This window comes from Curcuma longa, unplaced genomic scaffold (assembly GCF_044706935.1).
Source record: "Curcuma longa cultivar G26 ecotype Majalengka, Jawa Barat unplaced genomic scaffold, ITB_CL_G26_1.1 utg2646_np1212_2152390_RagTag, whole genome shotgun sequence".
Lineage (NCBI taxonomy): Eukaryota > Viridiplantae > Streptophyta > Magnoliopsida > Zingiberales > Zingiberaceae > Curcuma > Curcuma longa.
This window is the reverse complement of record NW_027435599.1, coordinates 1,345,901-1,367,215: the sequence shown is the minus strand read 5'-3', so window position 1 is coordinate 1,367,215 and position 21,315 is coordinate 1,345,901. Positions and strand designations below refer to the sequence as shown.

Genomic DNA, 21,315 nt, shown 5'->3' with positions numbered 1-21,315 from the left:
TCTCCAATCCAATCCAATTCAAGATGAGCCACTGATTTGACGGGCCGACCCATGAACCTGTTAAAAAATAAAAAATTTATTAAAAATTTTAAATTTAAATTGATTAAGTTAAAATTTTTAAGTTTGAATTATAATTTTTAAGTTTGAAATATAATTTAAATGGATCAAACCTATTAATTCATTGAGTTTTTTAGTTTAATTTTAAAATTTAAAATAAATAAATAAATTTTTTCAACATGCAGGTCAATCTAAATCCGTCGTGAGCTAATCCATGTGGGTTGTGGACTTAGACAGATCAATCCATCTGAATCTATTTTAAAATAGATTAATAAAATTTTAACTCAATCTGTCTAAATTATTTGGCAACGTAAATCAATCCGGTGGGTCTAATCGAAATTGACAATTATATAAACGAAATTCGAATGGTTCCGCCGTTTCATTATTCCGTTAAGGCTGACGTCAGCAATCATTTCACCTTGTTTTCCACGATGGTCCACTGCCCTCCTCTCGCTCCCATCGTAGTTTCGTACTCGAAGACGCGCCACGCTTTCAATACCAGGCTATTATTGGAGGATAGCAATCATCCATTCACAACGCGGGTAGAAATTGTATTGAATTCTAAAATACTTTAAAAAGTGTTTCTTCTGCTGCACGTTGCAGCGTAGGGTGCCTAGAGAGAGAGAGAGAGAGAGAGGAGGGCGATGGACGACGGAGCTCTCCTCCTTCCCCGCGGAAGCTCCGACGTCGTACTTCCGATGAGTGTGTGGTGGCTGGTTCCGCAGTACTCGCTGTTCGGGGTCGCCGACGTGTTCACCATGATTGGGCTGCAGGAGTTCTTCTACGACCAGGTGCCGGAGGCGTACCGCAGCCTAGGGCTGGGCCTCTACCTGAGCATCTTCGGCGTCGGCAGCATGCTCAGCGGGGGGCTGGTGTCAGTGATCGACAAAATCAGCAAGAGGGGCGGCGGAGACAGCTGGTTCGCCGACGACATCAACCGTGGCCACTTCGACTACTTCTATTGGCTCCTCGCCGGACTCAGCGCAGTAGGGTTGGTGCTCTTCTGGTGCTTCGCGAAGGCATATGTGTATAAGAGAAAGGAGGTGGTTAATTAGTGCAGATGTGTAATTAGTGACTAATGGTTAATAATCTACGTGATTATATTGGAGTGGCGGAATCCGTGGGGGTCGCGTATGGGTTCGCAGGCCTCGACGACGCGCGAGGGGAGGAGGTGGCGATGAGGTGGAGAATCACCTCGGTGTCGGAGGAGGTGGCGATCAGCTGGAGAATCACCTTGGCGAGGGCGGAGGCTTCGACGGCGGTGGAGCATCGCACGTAGCCGATCGCGGAATTGCCCTCGAGCGAGGCGAGGGTGCTGGGATCGGAGAAGACCTTGGAGACAAGACCTAGGCCGGAAGCGGAGTCAACCGTGGCTCCGTCACAGGAGACGATTCCAGCGCCGCGCCGTCAGGGAGAGGGAGCAGAGCCGGGCGGCGTCAGGGTCGCCGATGATGCCCACGACGCCGCACTCGCCACGAGGTTTGTCGCCATAATCGAAGGCAGGGCGGGGCGGCGGCGGAAACGAAGGGGATGAGGCGACGAAAAAAATATCTACTACATCACTACATGTGAAAACTAAATAAATTTAACTCATAGTAATACTTTTATATAAAAAACACTTACCAATTTTATCAACATCATTTAAATTTAAAATAGCTTCTTAAATATAATTTCATATTATTCATTTACTATTACAGTAAACATGACATTAATGTCCTGTTTATTTGAAGGTGCGAATCAAAAATAAGATGATTATCTATTTTTTTTACTGATTTATTTGTGGTAAAATAATAATCAGACGAACTTAAGAATTCATCTGTTTGTTTATTGTAAAATAATGGACGGACAATTCAAAAATTCATTCTTTTTTTTAAAATGTTTTTAACGTATATCTAAAATCGGTTCGAACAGACTTCCTTTTCTCCTCGGACGAAAGCTCGTCGAATCTCTTCCAACAGCCGACCGGTGAGAGAAGCAACTTGTGGTCGTGGGTGGTCCCACTCATGACCGCGAGCGACTTTGCTATTGTAGGAGGCATCACTCATCTTGAAAAAAGATTATACAGGGACTGAAGTATTCGTACGATCGATTCCACAATCATTTATAAATAAATAAATTAAACACATGGCAAGGCTACGAGAGGGATTAGGAGGTATTACTCATGCCCACAAGCAATGTTGCCATTAGTTTGCTCGTGGCCACAAGTGAGGCCTCCAGTGGCTACAAAGTCACTCACGGGCAAGAGTTATACCTCTCGTGTGAGAATTTCCTCCCCATCTCTCTATTTTTTTTTATCTTGAATCCCTTTTACACTCCAATGTCAACTCATAGGAGCCGTCAATTTGAAATGAGTATTAATCTCGTCAAATAATTTAAATATATTAAATTAAAAAATTTTAATTAATTTAAAAATAAATTTAAATAGAATAATTAGTACATTGTGAGTTCAAACAAATCAATCCGTAACGAATTTGAGTTTATCCACAATTGAGATTTTTTAAAATTCAAAATTAAATTAAAAAATTCAATATGCTCATGCATGGATCCGCCCCCCGCAATCCATCGGACTGATCCGCCCAACCACGCACCCGCCGCCTGACAGTAGTAAACAGAGATGACGTGGTCAATTCCCATTTGGACTCTCACAAACGGACACCACTTACGCCATTCGATAGCTCTAGCCGCCCATTCCTTCGATCCGCAACCATTGTGGGTCCCGCAACACTGACGTCTATCCGCTGGCCAGAAACTTCGCGTTGTGTGGGATTCACCGTAACGGATCAGCGTCATCCATCCCTTCGCGTCCTGAAAGATTCGCGCGGATCGCTTTAAGATACGGACACGTGTCCACAGCCAGAGGATTTTGTCATCTTCTTCAAATTAAAAAAAATTTTGTTAAAGCGCCTCTAAATATTTATTAATATCAAAATGCCCCCTAATTATTTATTTTACTATGAAAATGTCTTCTTTTAAAATTAAAATATCTATTTATTCTTGTTTATATTAATGGAAAATAGGACATTTTGAGAGTACAATAATCATCAGGAAGTCATTTGAAAATGTCTAAACATTAGGGAGCATCATGAAAATTATTCTTCTAATTTATTATTGATAATTTGCACCGGAAACCTAAATTATTAATGGAATGTGATTAGTGTGTTGATACGATCGTTTGCGGCTAAATCTGGCGGAAATCGTGATGCTGTCTCGATTAGCTGGCAAGTGGTGGATACGTTCGGCGACGCCGCGACGAGATCTGAGCTTGCCGACTTCTGCTTCGACCCTATGGAATCCGACGTCTCCATCGCCGCACTTCACTTCTGCTCCGCTTAAGTTCTGATCTGTTGATATTTCCCCCCTTCTCTGCTGTTTTCCGGACCGGAGCTCTCTTTTCCGGCGTTTCTTTCTGCGAAAAATTCGATTTTGAGGATCCTCTTTGCGGTCTGGTGCATAAGACCCGTGCTTTGGTTCTTCCATCGCGGATTGGTGTTGTTAGGGATCGGAATCTCTTTTCCGGGTTCTTTTTCTGCTTTTGGCACTGCTCTTCGCGCTCTGGTATACGGACACCCTTGCTTTGGTCTCTTTCATGGAGATTCGGAACTGGCGTGATTGAGGGATTTTTGGATTGCGGCAGCTTTAAGGCAGTGGGAAAAGGGACAAATTTTGGGTTTTGGAAGCTATTAGGGTTTCTTGTGTGCGCCTAGTTTGCCTACTATGGGTTTGTTCAAGCATGGGATTGAGAGGAAACAAATGCTTACTCTTTTCCTTCTTCTTGGATTGCTGGTTCAGACGGCAGTGAGTAATGTGGTGCTGATCGGAAAAAACGTGTCCTTGTCGTTTCCAGACGTCGAGGCCAGTTTTGGTGAGTGTTTCGTATTTTTAGCAAGGTTTATTCGGCATCTTGCAATTGTATCATGGTTTATTTGTTCTCATATTGTATGTGCAGCTCTACCAGTAAAAAGATCAGGTGAATCTGGAGTATTGTATCTCGCAGAGCCGTTAGAGGCGTGCACTATGTTAACAAATGAAGTTTCTAAAGGCTTAGGTGCTCCATTTGTGTTGATCAGAAGAGGAGAATGTTCTTTTGATGCTAAAGTCAGGAATGCACAATCTGCTGGTTTCAAAGCTGCTATAATATTTGACAATGAGGACAGAGGAACCCTGATTTCAAGTAAGACTTTTTTAGTTTGCAGTATTGCAACTTAGTAGAGCATTTAAAAAAATCTCATCTTGGTTAGTGAGAACCAAATGTGTAGTTGCATTGTAACGGGTCAAAGCCATACGATATTTGATGACCTAGTGGGAGGAACAATATTAAACTACAACAATGTTATGAAATTGTAGTTTCATTAAAAATTCAATTACTTAAATTTCTAATGGTGATCATACCTTGCTTTACATGGTAAAACAATTTGTTTTTCTCGAATAATTTAACTGTGATGGGAATTGTGAGCACACAATGAAGTGGAATGGCAGGGTTGACAACAATTTTGCCATTGATTTTCATTCCCATGAGAAGTGGAATGTAATGGTTAGGTTTAGAAAACATTCGAAATGTATAAATCCTAATGGATTCAGTACTAAAGCACAACACTTTATTCCAAATGAGTACCGTACACGTATCAGTATTCACAAATTATTATCATATTTCCCTTTATTTTATATCTTTTTAATTTTCCATACTATTGATAATGCCCAAATTCTTATTTGCTAGCAATTTTATTGGCGGTCAAACAAACACGAGCATTTTTTAAGATTATAAATATAGAATTATAGGGTCGTTTGTTGGTGGATTCTGATACCCAGTCCGTCATGAACAAGATTTAGCTTTTTGGGGGGCAGAACCCCATATTGATTTTGAAACTTCTAATTTTCCATAGTCTATGGTTAATGATGCGCTGTATGCCTTTTAGGTTAAAAGATGGGTAATGGGCTTATGTATAAATAATATTAATAATACTGACTAAACTTTGTAGCAAGGATGAGACTGTTGAGATGAAGGCATAAGTTTAACAACGTAGATAAATAGAACACAAGTATTTGTGAGATGTTATGATGATAAACAAAGAGAGAATATGATAAAATAGTGTGTGCATGTCCAAATGGATTAGTTGAATCAATTAGAGTTACAGGTAAGCAGGAGTTCAAAGAGAACTTGTCGAGTAGTAACCTAGATTTTACTGATAATTGGCCTTACAGTTCAATGATGGAGCAAGATCCATGCAAGTTCCTAAATAATTACGACATGACTTTTTGTGTAGTTTTCCTTTTGGTATTTTCTTATTTTTACAATGACTTGTTGTCTGGGGATCAGTTGAGTTCGTCACCTGTCATCCCATCATGGTTGCCCTTTGTAGTTAGCCTAGCATCACTATTATTCTTCCAATTATTTATGGTTAGAAGTTAGTAGAATGAGAGGAATAAATAGTTGAATTTTCGCAGCAGAAACTTAAGCTGTATGCTGGTGAAAATTATAGGCTTTTGGATAGAATAAAATGGAAGATACATCTCCACTTCTACCCTTAGTGATCTTATTTAACGCTTATATTCCTTTTAGCCTAGTTGAGCGTATTAGAGGTGATCCCTGTTTTCCTGTTTCTGATTTTCTTTTGCAATTAATTGCTGGAAGCTGTTCTAATATATTGTAGTCAGCATTTAGTCTTTCACTTTGTGATGATCCATATTTCAATAAAATATTCCAGTGGCAGGAAATTCAGTTGGCATCCATATCCATGCTGTATTCATTTCCATGGCTTCTGGTGAGACATTGCGGAAGTACGTTGGCCATGCTGGTTTGGAGTTGTGGATCTTACCTACCATTGACAGCTCAGCATGGTCGATTGTGGTCATTTCATTCATATCACTACTAGCTATTTCTGCTGTGCTTGCCATGTGCTTTTTTGTCCGCAGAAATGTTATAAGGCATGAACATCATCGGCTTCCTAATGTGCGTGAGTTTCATGGAATGAGTAGTCAATTAGTGAAAGCTATGCCAAGTCTCATATTCACCTCAGTCGTTGAAGATAATTGCACCTCAACAACTTGTGCTATTTGCCTAGAAGACTACTGCGTCGGGGATAAACTTCGTGTGCTTCCATGTCGGCATAGTGAGTTTTCTTTTATCATAGTTTAGTCTTATAACCTTTTTGCTTGAAGTTTGTCTCTTCCATAGTCGATATATCTGAACGATTTGTTCTCTTGGAACTGCCAAATTTTGTGGTATGTCAACTCAACTAAAGGTCAGACAAAATATCATCTTAAAACAACAGCCCTAATACTCTGAGAAAGCTTCATTAAAACTTTAAACAAACTGTTACGATCAGCAAACTATAAATCATCTGAACTGTATGCCTAATATACATAAAGTAAGGACCCTATCGTCTGGTTACTCGATTGGAAAGGTAGGAAGAAGAACTGGAGGGAAAGAAAGGCAGGATAGGATTAATCCTCCTTCACTTGGAAAGAAATGTAGAAAGCTTTATTGATAAAGACATTACTCCTTTCCAACAATTCAAATCATTAGAAGTGGTGCATAGAGCTCCATGTCTCATGTGTTACAGGAGGATCATAAGCTCTGAAATGTTCTTCACATCGACAGGTAGGCTGGTCGAGTCTACTTAGTTACACCCTCCATGATGGTGTACCAATGAAAGGGTATTGTGACACTAATATGAATTTAGTTTTTGAAGCTTTAAACTTTGTAAGGAATTATTTTGGTAGATCTTTTTAAGGTAGTTTTTATGTTTTTATTAGAAATTATCATGTTAGAGAACAATGAATTTCTTCCAAATTTGATGGACTATTATTGGGTATATGATTATTTCTTTCATAGAGAATATAGTTTATTTCAGCTTTGTGTTTGTTGGGGCCTTTAAAAGACCTCAATCGCCCCTTGTTAAGCTTCTTCATAATAATATTTTTCTTTGCTGAATTTAGTTTTGGTGCTACGTCATGTCATCCCCTTATAATGCGATCAATCCCTCTCCTAACTACTAACTTGAAAATGCAATCTTGCTTTGCTCCGGTGCCGTTTGTAGTGCGTCGTTTGTAGGCAAAGACGGTAATCATTGTTCCCAATAGAAGATTGACTCACATCCAACATGCTGCAATAGGAAACACTTTGTGATACATTGCACATTGGCATGTCGGCCAGTGAAACCAACTTAGCTACACTCCCATAATGGTTAGCCAAGTCAGGAGTCGCTGGATGCCTCAACATTAGCTTCTACTTCAACCCAGAAGCTAAGTTGTCTAACATGCATAAAAATCCGCAAGGTCAAATCTGAATGGCATTCGGTGATTCTTTGTTTGGAGATTACACAAGATGTTTACAACTGTAAAATCGTTTACTTTAATTTTACCACCGAGATCTTCTCGAGGAATCAATGCATCATTCAGAATCACTATATACTGCCTTTCTAGCTTTGACAATCAGAACTGCACACTTTATTCGTCGTCTGATAGTTTCTTTCCGTATCCATCTTAGGATATGCACAACAATGCATGCAAACAACCTGCAATTATATCACTGCATAATGGATATGTAAATGCTTGTTTAGCCATCGAAGTTATTGATTATCCTCAACTTCCTATGGCCGGCTTTTACCCTTTAATATGTAAATGTTGGTTTCCCGAGCTTTCTGTAGACAAAATACCGATCGTGTGTGTGTTTACTTGTAGTTATTCATGATTCACAATTGCTTCTAGTTGTTCTTGTAAGTACTTACAACTCATGATCAGGTGCACTAATCTTTGTTGAATCATCGAACAGAGTTCCACGCATTCTGCGTCGATTCCTGGCTCACTACTTGGAGGACATTCTGCCCTGTTTGCAAGCGAGATGCTATGGCAGGCGTAACTGATCTTCCGGCTTCTGAGCGAACGCCCTTACTTTCTGGCACAACTCCAACAACAAGTGCTATATCATCATTTCATTCTCCTGTGGCAGCATCTCCAGCCATCCGCATATCGGCAATGCCTCCCCAGTCACATTCAAATTCCAGACCTCATTCCTTTGCTAGTTCTAACAGTTCGCAAGCCATCCGAACAATATCATTGCATCCCCGGTCGAATTCAAGTTTAACATCCAGCATTTCACATATCCCTAACCTGCATGGTTCTTACAGTCGCTCACCATCAATTTGTATAAGTAGAAACTCTCTGGACAACCTTAGAAATTCATCGTCTCATAGATCTCGCTCGTATCTCGTATCTCCTCATTCCGTTTACTCACCTATCAATTCTAGGCTTGGATCCTCGTACCTGCCCGGCTCAAGTTATGCAGCCTCCAGCTATCTTGTGGCGTCGTCCAGTAGACAATCTTACTTGAGACATTGCACCGAATCGGAAGCAAGTCTATCGGCTTTAGCCTCGACAAATTCTCTACCGGGATGCTGATATATGCAATGGCTCCAGTTTTGCTGTATATTATTCTTTGTTATGAAAACCTTAAAATTTTCTTGTAGTACTACAGAGACATGTTGTTCGAGTGTGTCCTGGTTATTCGGGTTATACGGCTTTGATCTTGTTTTACAATTGTTTATCGTCGTTTGTTTCCAGATCGGAGCGCAAGAAGCTCTTTCGGGCTTTGAGATGTTCATATTGAAGCTCCATCCGAAAAGGTAATTGAAGCTTTCTGATGGCGATCATGCCTTGTTTATTCCTATGGGCGAAGGAAAGGAATGCAATGTATGAAAGTATTTAGTCGGTGTAGAATGAACAGAAAGATGGATTGTAAACCCTTTTATGGGTGAGTTTAGATTCTTCCCGTCCTCCGGCTTTAAATTTGGCTAGTTAGCTTCTTTTCATCCTAGCCGATCGATAGCTCGGCTATCGGTGGGCTCATCGAATTATGCTAGCTGATCGATAGCTCGACTATCAGTGACCTAAGCTCATCGGGTTAGTTCATAGGGGTTTAGTAAAGATCTATCGATCATTAAATTTAGAGCAATGATGTACTACATGAAAAATGTAACATGAAATTCAACATGACACACTTCATGCAGTGGATTCCACATCCATAAAAAATGATACGCTACATGAAAAATGTAACATGAAACTCAATATGACACACTTAACTGCATGGATATGAGTTCTATTGTATGGATGACACATGTTACATTTTTTTCATGTAGTGTATCATTGTTCCACATCCATACGGTGGGGTCCATATCCATATAATTGAGTATGTCATGTTAAATTTCATGCTACATTTTTCATGTATATCATTTTTCTTAAATTTATTCATAAATATTTCATATTTACAGTTTTAATGAATACTAAAATATTTTTAATTGAAATTTTTAAAATTGAAAAATTTTTAATTTGTAATTTATTTTTTTACTAAATTAATAAATCAAATCATGTTCACATTAATTCTAATTATGCAACATAATTAACATATATTAAACTGACTTTTACTTGAGATTTAAATTCCATCCAATTTCTCATTTTTTTCATTTTTATAAAACAAAATCGATCAATTTACATTTTTTTTTCTCCTGTGACGGTCAACGTATATATACTTCTACGTTTAAAGCGTACCTCGTCAGTGGACTGCCGCTTCTTACGGTCATATCATCGGACTCCGTTATATTCATCGTATCGGTGATCCAACTGATCATTATTAATTATTATTAATTAATAAAAAATTAATGAATATATATAAAAATTATTTAATTAGGTGTTGAATATGATTTTTATATTTAATTATTTAATAGGATAAAAAATCTCTCCATCCTTTTGATCTATTGAATTAGGAGAAAATTATCATTATTATATCTGATCATTTATAACGGTTTTTGTTGTTATTATTTAAATAAAACAACACGCGTTGTATTTTATAAGCGACATAATTCCGTACATTATTTGGTGTTCGATCCTCTCGCCGAATCCCTGGGACTCGTGGACGCCGAATCGCGCGACGAAGATACGACATAAATCACGACCTCGACCTCAAGTCGGTTCGCGAATCAGATCTCGGTTTTTTCTTTTGGCCGCGGCTTCCTCGCTTCACTCTTCTCGGCACACGCTGCGGGTCTCAATCTCAGTTTGTGAATCTCGACGGTGTAGGAGGAGCCGCTTGCTGCCCCGCTTGGATCGCCGGACGTTGTTGTCGGCCGCAGAGTGGTACTGTTCGAATTCCCTGCTTCGCTTTCCGTGGATCACCGACCTAGTGTCACTGCTTTAAAGTGTTTTTTTTTTCCAAAAAAAAAAGAGTTCTTTTTGCGTTTTTTGGAATCTTTATGTTAGATCTTATACGGAGTTTTGGCTTCTTTTTTAGCTCGATTTTTCCTTCATAAATATCAGGTTTTTTTTTCAGATCTGGCACGGGGCATAGGCTTGTGCATTTAAATGACGAGAGTATGTATAAGAGAATACCATTCACCGTTTTTATTGTTGTTTGGTGTAGATCTACATGGTAGATCTTAGCAACTGGCTTCATTAATATTCGAAGGTAGCTAAAGGATTTTGCTATTGATGGTTGGAGATACTATAACTGCGTTTCAGTTTCTATTCATATTTGGTTGATGAAGTGCAAAATTCTCAGATCCGAGTGAATGATTTTAGATAGTGGCGCCTCTTGACGGCCACTCAATTGTTTAATGAGTTTTTTTTTAAAAAAAAAATAGTTCATGATGTTTTGATTCATCTTTTTGTCGTGGAATTTACTGACTAGGTTATGCTCAGGTAGGAATGCTTCTCGGCTTGTTAGTTTGATTTCATCATATTGTTTGTTTTTGTATTCCACCCATGTTATTATTTATCGCTCAAGAGTTTATTGACTTGTAAATGTGCTGAAGAGATACTTTCGTTTGAGATACTCAGGAGGACTATCCATTCAAACATGCCATTTGGAGCTAGCTCAAGGATGGATGGCAGAAGAGCATCCTCATATTGCTCGACAACTACAATCGTCATATTTGTTGCCCTTGGCTTAATAGCAGTTTGGATGATCACGTCCTCGACGGTTGTTCCTGCAGCTATATCTGATACACGACTTGATACTAATGAAAAGGTTTCTGTGCCAGATCCTACATCCTTTGAGAGTCGTTCAGGAGACACAATTGAAGAGTCAAACGGTGACGACAAAGACAATAATGTCCAAAATGAATCCAATTCCTTCACAAAGAAAGCATCTGAGACATCGTTAGAGAATGTAGAAGTGGAGAGTTCTTTAAAGAAGAGCCAAGACAATAAAGATGAGTCAGAGGATGGTTCTAAAACTGGGAACTTTAGTGATATTAATGGAGAGGAAACAGGAGAGACAAATCTGGAGGCTGGAGATTTGGATCAGGATACTAAAACAGGTGATGAGGTTGATCCTAAAGACAAGAAAATAGAGGAAAAACCCAAAGAAGATGAAAATGATGAAAAAGCTAATGAAGAGAAGAAATTAAATGAAGATGAGATATCAGATGATGACAAAACTCAAGATGAAAAACATCGTACAATAGAGGAAAAGTTGGAGCTAGAAGGAGGAAACGTTACACAAGATTCTGATGGGAGCAAAGAAGGGGGTGATCAATTTAAGGCCACTGGTGGCAATGAAGTCTTTCCTTCTGGGGTTCAATCAGAACTTTTAAATGAAACCAATACCCAGGATGGTACATGGTCTACACAAGCTGCAGAATCAAAGAATGAGAATGAGATGCAAAAAGTTTCTTCCTCCAAAGAAGAAAATTTAGATTCCATTTGGAAGCTTTGTCAAGTCACTGCAGGAATAGACTATATTCCTTGCCTTGACAATGAAGCAGCTATTAAGTTACTTCATCTCACTGGACATTATGAACACAGAGAACGGCATTGCCCTGATGAACCCCCAACCTGTCTTGTTCCACTACCCAATGGATACAGGCCACCAATTAGGTGGCCTCTGAGCAGGGAAAAGGTGTTTTATTTTTGCCATTGTCTTTTCTCCTTTTTCCTTTTGCACTAAATTCCTTCTGTAGTAAAGATTTTTGACTTTGTGTAGATATGGTACAACAATGTCCCTCATACCGAACTTGCAGAAGTGAAAGGACACCAAAATTGGGTGAAAGTTTCTGGAGAATATACTGAATTTCCAGGAGGTGGAACACAATTTATACACGGTGCACTTCACTATATTGATTTCATTCAAGAGGTAATAAATATGTTCGCCAATTTGATTTCCTAAATTCTTATTGGTTCTTTACTATTGTGCAGCAGTGAAACATATTTTTTGATTGGGTTGTATCCCCTGTAGTTTATGCCTACCAATCTTAATACTTTCCTTGATTGTCATGTGCTCTTGTTTTAGTATTTCTGCAATCACGTACCAATCTGAATGTTTACGGTAGTATGCATAATTTCTAAGTTTCCATCTGACTTTAACTTATTCCTTGTGGACTACTATAATTGATCATTGCTTATTTCTTATTTGCTTAAATTTGATTGATCATGAAACTCCAAACTAATTTCATAGATTTAAAGAATTTTCTGTGAAGATTTGGATATCTTTGTTGTTTTCCTTTTCCATATCCTGATATCTAGATTCTGATAGGATAGAATAATTTGTAATGATCACTAGTTTTTTTTCTTTGTACAAAATATAAAAAGATTAATGTTGGTACTTGGGAACACTTTTAGAACACTGAAAGATCCTTCCTTTTTGACAATAAATGCAGTCTTTGCCTGATATAGCATGGGGAAAACACAGTCGTGTAGTTCTGGATGTTGGCTGTGGAGTAGCTAGCTTTGGTGGCTATCTCTTTGAAAGAGACGTGCTTACCATGTCATTTGCACCCAAAGATGAGCATGAGGCTCAAGTCCAGTTTGCTTTGGAGAGGGGCATCCCAGCTATATCAGCAGTCATGGGTACTAAAAGACTGCCTTTCCCTAGTATGGTCTATGACGTTATTCATTGTGCCCGGTGCAGAGTACCTTGGCATAGAGAAGGTACTGTTTCTGTTCAATATGATTTTTGTTTTGTTTTATGGATTGAATTATTGATCTTAAAGTGGAGACTATAGGTGGCATGCTTTTGTTGGAGTTGAATCGGTTGTTGCGCCCTGGTGGTTACTTTGTTTGGTCTGCAACGCCAATTTACCGAACCGATCCAGAAAATGTTGAGATATGGCAAGGTACAAAGAAATAATTTCTTCTTAGTTCAAATATATTAAATTGGAGAGACTATATTGTTTTAACAAATAATTTAGACAAAATGTTCATGGATCTTTAACAGGTAATTGAATGTCTAAAAAATCAATCAACAAGATCAATATGTAGCTTTTCACTTGGCATAAATATAAACTTGGTTTTCTTGTTTTGAGGGAATTATTTGCAATTTCTTCTTGAGGAACCTTCTTCTGGTATTCAAAATGAGAAATTCTCTTGTGACTATGATTCCATTAATTTATATTAAAAATTACTTTAATTGTTTAACACTATGAGATGCTGTCATATATGAAGACAACCTGACATCTATTCTTTTCTTCCTCTTGACCTATTTTGGAAAACTAAGTAGGCTTAGATTGTACTAATCCTATTTTATTAACATTATACCAGCCATGACTGCAATAACAAAATCCATGTGCTGGGAAATGGTCAGTAAGACAAATGACGCACTTAACCAAGTTGGTTTAGCTATCTATAAAAAGCCTTCTGACAACAAATGCTATGAGCAAAGAAAGGAAGATAATCCTCCACTCTGCCAATCATCTGATGATTCTGATGCAGCCTGGTATGATCTTTGCTTTGTAGGATGGACAGGGGACTCTCATTGGCATGTTTTTTTCCATCTAGACTGTATGCATCTTCATTACATTTGCATCTTTTGGCACACAGGAATATCACACTCCAAGCATGCATGCACCGGCTGCCGGTAGATTTTACTAGTCGAGGGAAGCAGTGGCCAGAGCAGTGGCCCCTAAGGCTAGAGAAGGTACCTTACTGGCTAAACAATTCTCAACTTGGGGTTTATGGGAAACCTGCACCAGAAGACTTTGTATCAGACTATGAGCATTGGAAACGTGTTGTTAGCAAATCATATGTCAGTGGAATGGGAATTAATTGGCCTACTGTGAGAAATGTCATGGACATGAGATCTGTGTATGGAGGGTAAGTTGATACTAGTATCAATTTAGTTTAGCTTTTATCTAGATTGTCTTTTCCTTCTATAACATCTACTTCAAAAAATAATCAAGTAATTGATTTTTTTTTTGGGGGTTAATCTGGGCTCCAAAGTCCATAATTTATTGATAAAATCCATTTGTTAGAATAAAAAGGAGAGAAACTTTCTCCGCTCAACCCTCCTTCAATCCTTTCAGATGGATAAAACTCCTTGGTTCCTTTGATTGCCAATCTACTGCTCTGATATGAGATGCAAACAAGAGGTTGCCTAGTTTGTGTGTTATAAGATCACTGAGCTTCTCTTAAATATGACTTAGTTACATTAAATATGAATTTCCTTCTGTGGAAGGTTGTATGACAAACAAGATATATTATGATTGAATTGATAGGTTAACGAAGATCGTTGTATATTCTTTTATGTTGAATGATGATCCCAACTTAATTTTGGCATAAGTTATAGTCCTCTAACTACATCTGAGTGGTTGTTCTGCATGACTTCCATGTTGGCTTGGTTATTCTCGTCATTCGATGCTACATATTGGTTCTTCCTTCTGTAGGAAATCTGTATGTTTTTACACCTTTTGATTGTTAATTTTCATCCGTCTCTTCACAGCTTGAGACTGTTCTTTTCATTTCTGACACTTGTTCCACTCACTATATATTGTAAAATATATATTTTTTAGTTAAGCATTTCAAAGAGATACCTAATTTTTTATATCATGATATCATGCCTTAGCAACCTTTGATATTTCACTATACATCGTGTATTTATTTTGCCACTGTTTTCAGATTTGCTGCAGCATTGAGAGATATGAAAATTTGGGTGATGAATGTTGTCTCGATTGATTCACCAGACACACTTCCTATTATTTATGAGCGGGGCCTGTTCGGCATGTATCATGATTGGTGTGAATCTTTCAGCACGTACCCAAGATCATATGATCTTCTTCATGCAGACCATTTATTCTCAAACACTAAGAAGAGGTCAGTAAACGCCCATTATAATTCCATGATCTAATTATCACTTGTCTTTCTAGGATGATAGATTAATGTTTCTAATTAAAATACTATAGTGCAATTGTTTGGTTCAAAAGGATAACAAAATTTTGATATTCTAATTTGAAGCAGTATATACCATCCAGCTAGCAACATGTTATATAGATAATAATTACCATTAATTTCTGAGCCTCAAATGAAAATTATCTTGTTGCCTTTGATGGAGCGAAGTAAATGGTGTGGCAAATAGAAGTAACTTCTTGTAGGGTTCAGTTAAATATAGTTGCTCTTTATGAACTTCTCGATTGCTTTTCAGATTCACCTCTTTGGGTTTGCTTATCACAATTTGGATGCCCCCTTAGTTACTACCACACCTATGGTTTTAAATTGCTTCCAAGTAAATAAACACTACATCAATCAAGGCTACCGATTTTAGCATTTTAAATGCACCATGCTTGATCTAGAGGATGGTTTGAGGCAATTGATTAGACATCTACCATAGTAGAGTTGATCCTACCAGTGATTTTTCTGTACCGTCAGTATCAATTAACTTTGCTAGAGAGTGGTGTCAACCAATGTAAGTGCTGTCAGAGCTGATCTAACTTGCACAAAGGATCTCTAATCTCAGAAATGATCGCAGAATTACCATCCTAACAATATTTACATTTCTAAGAAGCCTAAATCCTAATTAGTAATAGCATAGTTCTATCCTAATCATGTATGGATATCATATTAATTATGTTCGAAAAGAGAAAAATTTTATAATTGGAAAAGTTGAATCTATTATGTGGAGGTGTTAAGGTAGAGGGAGACCAAAGAAACTACTAATAGTTAATGTAACAGAAAATGATTAATTAATATGAATACTAAGTAGTGCTATATCCTTATACAGCACAACTTAATGACCATGATGGCGATTATGAATGCTTTGGTCAATTAGCTAACAACGTACAATCTTTTGTAACAATCATACATGATCTCGTCAGCGCAAATTATATCTTCTAATACTAAGTTGCATCTTTCTAGAGAACTACATTTTTCTCAAATCACTTGTGTTTACAGGACTGTTGAATATTAGAATTTGAGTTTTTTTTCATATGCCATTCTAACCACAATCACTAGTTGATGAGGTTTCTTAGTCACCTACCTAGAACTTCCTCTACAACTTCCATTGCTTTCGCGTAATGCCTGAGATTTTGTGTTTTAGGTGCCAATTACTGCCAATACTTGTTGAGGTCGACCGGATTGTGAGGCCCGAAGGAAAGTTGATTGTGAGAGATCATGTTGATATCATCGGCGAAGTAGAAAACACACTCAAATCTCTCCACTGGGAGATTCGGCTGGCATATTCCAAGGACAACGAAGGCTTGTTGTGCGCCCAGAAGACGACATGGCGACCGAATTAAGTGACACAGAAGCTTTTATTATGAGTTCTTGCCAATTCTGGTAGGATAGCAAGGGCAATCAGTTCCTGCCAATTCTGGTACAGATATGTACTAGTTTATATTTTGAGTTCTTGGTTTAGATTCAAGAAGCTCAGACTGCATCATAAGTTTCTGATTCATTTGAGAGAGAGAGAGAGAGAGAGAGAGAGAGAGAGAGAGAGAAATAAATCTTAAATTAATTTTGTTTGTGTGAATCTTATTGTTTCCTTAGTGAACTAGAGAAACACAAGTTTTTCTATCTTTATTTGGATATTTTCTTTGCAAGCTTTAGGCAATGGGTATTTTTATCCTGTTGGATTTGGACATTGAGCAAGCAACATTGTTGTTAATTTTTATTTCGATTACCTTTCTATCTTAAGTTGGCATGGACCATAATGTTTGCTATTGTGATTAATTTTCTCGATTATTTGGACCCATTGTTCGGTCCGCTTGAGTTAGTTTCGACTAGTTCATCTTCATACTTCGAACAAATTGACTGATTTAACCTACATAAGCTCAAATACAATGAGTAAAATTCCTACTACATAAACATTAAACCAAAATATTTTGGTGATGACTTTTTATATAAATTTGTAAGTTTTATTGTGTTATCATTTCGAATTGGCTTTGTGGTGGATGCCTATACTAATTTGTATGTTTTAATGTCTTCGTTCCATAAAAGCTTATACAACCATTTTATTGTACCCGGGGTAATGATGTCGCGATAGGACATCCAGGTTGTCATCCAGGCACTTGCGGTTCGATCTCCAGCTACAGCGTATTTGTAGAAATTTTCCTCTAAATGAGGAGTGCAATCAAAGGATGCTGGGCGTTTGGGTTGACCGCTGCGTGCACTTCCCGATTTACCCTGATGGTCTGTGAGAAACTTTCATGGGACCGGACCGATTTGCGACTTGCCTAGCTTAATCGTCTTGTCCAACTTTACTCAATTTGTGTGTGAAACTCATATTGCTTAATTGAGTGATAGACCAAGTTAGTCCTCATGGTTAGCGCGAGGGCTAACTCATCGTGGTGACCAAAATTGATCAGAGCTATCTTAGTTAAAATTATTTTAAATTATAATAATTTTAATAAAGAAAATACTAAAACAATATTAAAATAAAGTATTTTAGGATGAAAAAAATAGGAATATTTTTCAACATTTGACACTATTTTAATAATAATAAAAATAAGAGGCCATTTTTTATTTTTGTCCAAAAAATAAGATTGAAGAGTGCAGTGAAGATTTTCATAAATTTTGGGACGCAGAAGTGAAAAATTATCCCTTTTATCTCTGCTTTTTGGTAGAAAGAGGAGAGAGAAGTAGCGACGCGAGGGAGATCGAGGGATCGATCGATCGCCGTCGCCGTCGTCGTCGATCATCGCCATGTGGTGCCAATCTTGCCGGGAAGAGTACGAGGAGCGAGACGCCGGCACTTGCAAAGAATGCTACGAGGAGGCCAGCGAGACGGAGGAGGAGCTGAAGCGCGAGATCGACGACCTCAAGTCCAAGGTCGCCTTCCTCCGCCTCGCGTCCCCCCTCGACGACCTCGCGTCCACCACCGACCTCCTCCTCCACGCCGTCCTCTCCCCTTCCGGTTCCAACTCCGCCACCTGCTCCACCCCCGCCGTCCCCGCCCACCGCGCCATCCTCGTCAGTTCTCCTCTCCTCTCTTTTTGTACAGGTTGAACAATGTGTAATTAGCAGGCTAGGAACCCTACCGGCTTTCGTACTTGCGGCTTATCAATTTGTCATCGCACGATTTAGCGATTGGAATTATAGCTAAAGGTTCTGCGGAATTGTGTTAGCGTCGGGTCTAGGGCTTCTTCCCCCATTACAACTGTGCACAATGTCTTCGATTTTTTTGAGGATCTAGGCGTCCTGATGCTAATGGTTTCTTATACTCGACATGATCTTGCAATTTGTCAGTGAAAGTTCGCTCCTTTTGCCGGATTTTTTTCCCCTGAGGTCCGTGGTCGGCATTCTCTTGAAATTTGTGAACTTTGATCTGACAACTTTGAGTATTGCTAGGGGATCTATTGTGCTTTCAATGCTTTGATCAGCCTTGCCTTTTCAGCACCATCAAACACTTGGTGGGTGGAAATTGATTTTTTAGTAACTCTTGTTGCTTGATTATTTTGAGAATTGCTGTCTGATTATGTCTCTGGTGCAAAAATTTCTAAAGGGATTCCCGTTTGTTGCTTGTTAGGAAGGCGATTAACATTATAAATAAGCATGTTGTAGCCATTGTATCCAAACCATTTCGGTTTGAAGGGTTCATTTACCATGGAAAGGAAAATGTAACTAGGATTATGATGGTCAATGGAAGGGAAAATGTAACAAGGATTATGATGGTCAATGGAAGGAAAAATCTATTTATAATTTCATGAGTTAGGATGGATGAATTGTTCCTAGGTCCTAAATTTCTCTTTTGCTTGTCGATTGCCCTTGACTTTCTCTCGTACGTTTCTTTTTTTTCTCTTTGGATATGGATTTGTTTTCGATTGGCACGTTGTATTTTGTGTTCATGTTGTTTGACTAGAGTATATTGGACTACATACCCAGGGCTAGTCAAATGGTTTGAATTTATAGTATCTTGCAAATGCATTTGGGTGGATATTACAGTGCACACACATTGCCCCTTATCAGACATTAGCTAGATATGTTTTTTATCGATATGTTTTTTATGATATGACCTTGCATAGAATACAATGGTGGAATAAGATCCATGTGAACCCTAAATAGTTGGGTCAACATGACTTGTTAATATATCAGACACTTGAATTAATCTCATTCGAGACTACTGAAAACAAAATGCAAACTAGAAACAGCATGGTGCACTGTATTAGCAAGAGTTCATCAAGACATGCATGTTATGTAATTACAAAAAGGAAAATGAACTTATCTATCACCACAGTGTCTTCGTGGCAAATGGACACGGTTGTCTCTAGGGAGAGTATCTTTTTCACTTTCTTGGACTTTCTAACAATTGAGTTAGAAGCCAAGTACTTGTCTAAAAATCTCTGCTACAGTTTGTTTTTTTTGGGTATACAACAACAACAATCAAGCCTTTAGATTTAGATCTTTTTTCTTCATTCTTCTGGTTTGCTGCAGTGTTTGATCGTTTACATTGTGACAAAGTAAATAGAAGCAATGAACTATTTGACCATGCACTTCATAAGCAATATTTAAATCTAATCTTGATGATAAAAATTTTACAGATGAACACTCGATTTAGCCCTATGTGATGCTATTGACTTTCTAAATATTGTGATTGTCTTATTACCAGAATCAAACAATTAATATCGATGTTTAGTTATTTGTTTTCCTAGGACAAATATCCTACGAATTGATGGCTACTTAACATTGCTCACTATTACTTAACATGTATTCCCGTTTGATCATTGTATAGATTAGCAGGTCTCCTGTCTTCAAGGCAATGCTAGAAAATGAGATGGAAGAGAGTAGAAGTGGCATAATCAAGATCCACGACGTCTCATACGATGTTCTCAGGTCGTTTGTCCATTACCTATACACGGCGGAGGTGCTTCTTGACGAGCATATGGCCTGTGAGCTGCTGATCTTGGCAGAGAAATACCAAGTGAAACATCTGAAGATCTTCTGCGAGAAGTTCATGACGTCCAAAGTGAACAACGATAATGCCATTGGAAACTATGCCTTTGCTCATCGGCATAGTGCTAAGCAACTGCTCGAGGCAGCTTTGTCGCTGATAATAGATAACATGGCCACATTGACTGAACGAGAAGAGTACAAGGAACTCGTGGAGAAAGACCCCCGGCTGGTGGTGGAAATCTATGAAGCTTACCTCACCAGGCAGGTCAATACGGCTGCGAAAGACTCGACGACTTAGCAACAATAGGATGCAGAAATAGCATCCAATGGGAAGTTAAATATTTCTTTTTCGATAGGATTCTTTGGTTTTCTGTTGTTGATTGAGAAGATGGTGTTTCGAAGCTTTCTGTGTATGTATTCTCATTTCTCAGCTTCTATTTTGTACATGAACACAAGTCAAGTTCGGTTTAACTGAAAAAATTTAGTAGTCGCCCAATTAATTACTTTTTGGCCGGTTTAATTGAATTTTTTTTTGGACCGGTTTCATTTAAAATTCGAGGTCAGTTGTAAAAAGATGACCGGTTCAACTGTTGGTCCGGTTTTCACAACAGCACTTTTGGCCAGTGTTTTTAAAATTGAACCGAAGGGTTCCACCATGATTTAAATTTTCAATTAGTATTCTTTTTTTTGTTTTTACTGATTTTCTTTTAAGAACGTTTTAATTTAGACTTTTAAAAGTTTTAATCGAAGTAAAACATCCAGAGTTAAATATATCTTAAAGCATTTAACTCTATATAATATAAGTTTATCTTTAATACAGTTGCTAAAATTTAATATAAATATTTTGTGCTTTTTGAAAATTGACAGTTTATTTCTTCAATTAATAACTACTTTCAACCTTATTTAAATTAATAAAAAAATTAGTTTACAGTTTTATTTATAAGTTTAAATTACTAAGATTGATAAAGGACAAAAAAATATTAATGTAACTTTTTTAGTTTGTGACTATTATTCCAAATTCATTTGAATAAATTTCATTTCACATAAAAATCTAAAAGTCGAGGTCACATGGAGGAGATGAAAAGAATAAAAGGATTTATAATTTTAATTCATTAAAACCACAAAAACTATCATTTAGAATATATTTAGAGAATGCTGTTATCATCAAATAAT

General features: G+C 37.9%; 4 protein-coding genes across 4 annotated transcripts; all 4 read left to right on the top strand.

Annotated features, from left to right (window-relative positions):
• The first annotated feature begins 687 nt into the window (after positions 1–687).
• Positions 688–1,172, top strand: LOC141819872 (protein NRT1/ PTR FAMILY 5.10-like). The gene has a single exon (XM_074707124.1). The coding sequence runs from the start codon at positions 702–704 to the stop codon at positions 1,110–1,112; it is 411 nt and encodes a 136-aa protein (XP_074563225.1). The 5' UTR covers positions 688–701; the 3' UTR covers positions 1,113–1,172.
• Positions 1,173–3,253: 2,081 nt separating this feature from the next.
• LOC141819871 (receptor homology region, transmembrane domain- and RING domain-containing protein 1-like) lies at positions 3,254–8,590 on the top strand. The gene is made up of 4 exons (XM_074707123.1): positions 3,254–3,919; positions 4,004–4,228; positions 5,760–6,164; positions 7,829–8,590. Exons 1-4 carry the CDS (start codon positions 3,772–3,774, stop codon positions 8,452–8,454), a joined length of 1,404 nt encoding a protein of 467 aa, XP_074563224.1. The 5' UTR covers positions 3,254–3,771; the 3' UTR covers positions 8,455–8,590.
• Positions 8,591–10,003: 1,413 nt separating this feature from the next.
• LOC141819942 (putative methyltransferase PMT24) lies at positions 10,004–16,833 on the top strand. The gene is made up of 9 exons (XM_074707206.1): positions 10,004–10,185; positions 10,885–11,947; positions 12,032–12,181; positions 12,705–12,975; positions 13,050–13,160; positions 13,585–13,759; positions 13,864–14,136; positions 14,938–15,132; positions 16,352–16,833. Exons 2-9 carry the CDS (start codon positions 10,904–10,906, stop codon positions 16,548–16,550), a joined length of 2,418 nt encoding a protein of 805 aa, XP_074563307.1. The 5' UTR covers positions 10,004–10,185; positions 10,885–10,903; the 3' UTR covers positions 16,551–16,833.
• A 1,071-nt stretch (positions 16,834–17,904) lies between these two features.
• Positions 17,905–20,646, top strand: LOC141820039 (BTB/POZ domain-containing protein At4g08455). The gene is made up of 2 exons (XM_074707319.1): positions 17,905–18,222; positions 19,982–20,646. The coding sequence occupies exons 1-2, from the start codon at positions 17,956–17,958 to the stop codon at positions 20,438–20,440; spliced, it is 726 nt and encodes a 241-aa protein (XP_074563420.1). The 5' UTR covers positions 17,905–17,955; the 3' UTR covers positions 20,441–20,646.
• Positions 20,647–21,315: the final 669 nt, after the last annotated feature.

Bases quoted from the DNA above. Each gene is read 5' to 3' on its own strand.
- LOC141819872 (XM_074707124.1), top strand. From the start codon at position 702: ATGGACGACGGAGCTCTCCTCCTTCCCCGCGGAAGCTCCGACGTCGTA.
- LOC141819871 (XM_074707123.1), top strand. From the start codon at position 3,772: ATGGGTTTGTTCAAGCATGGGATTGAGAGGAAACAAATGCTTACTCTT. The intron at 3,920-4,003 runs GTGAGTGTTTCG...TTGTATGTGCAG, and splicing joins AGACGTCGAGGCCAGTTTTG to CTCTACCAGTAAAAAGATCA. The intron at 6,165-7,828 runs GTGAGTTTTCTT...ATCATCGAACAG, and splicing joins TGTGCTTCCATGTCGGCATA to AGTTCCACGCATTCTGCGTC.
- LOC141819942 (XM_074707206.1), top strand. From the start codon at position 10,904: ATGCCATTTGGAGCTAGCTCAAGGATGGATGGCAGAAGAGCATCCTCA. The intron at 12,182-12,704 runs GTAATAAATATG...CAATAAATGCAG, and splicing joins ATATTGATTTCATTCAAGAG to TCTTTGCCTGATATAGCATG. The intron at 13,161-13,584 runs GTACAAAGAAAT...ACATTATACCAG, and splicing joins AAATGTTGAGATATGGCAAG to CCATGACTGCAATAACAAAA.
- LOC141820039 (XM_074707319.1), top strand. From the start codon at position 17,956: ATGTGGTGCCAATCTTGCCGGGAAGAGTACGAGGAGCGAGACGCCGGC. The intron at 18,223-19,981 runs GTCAGTTCTCCT...ATCATTGTATAG, and splicing joins CCGCCCACCGCGCCATCCTC to ATTAGCAGGTCTCCTGTCTT.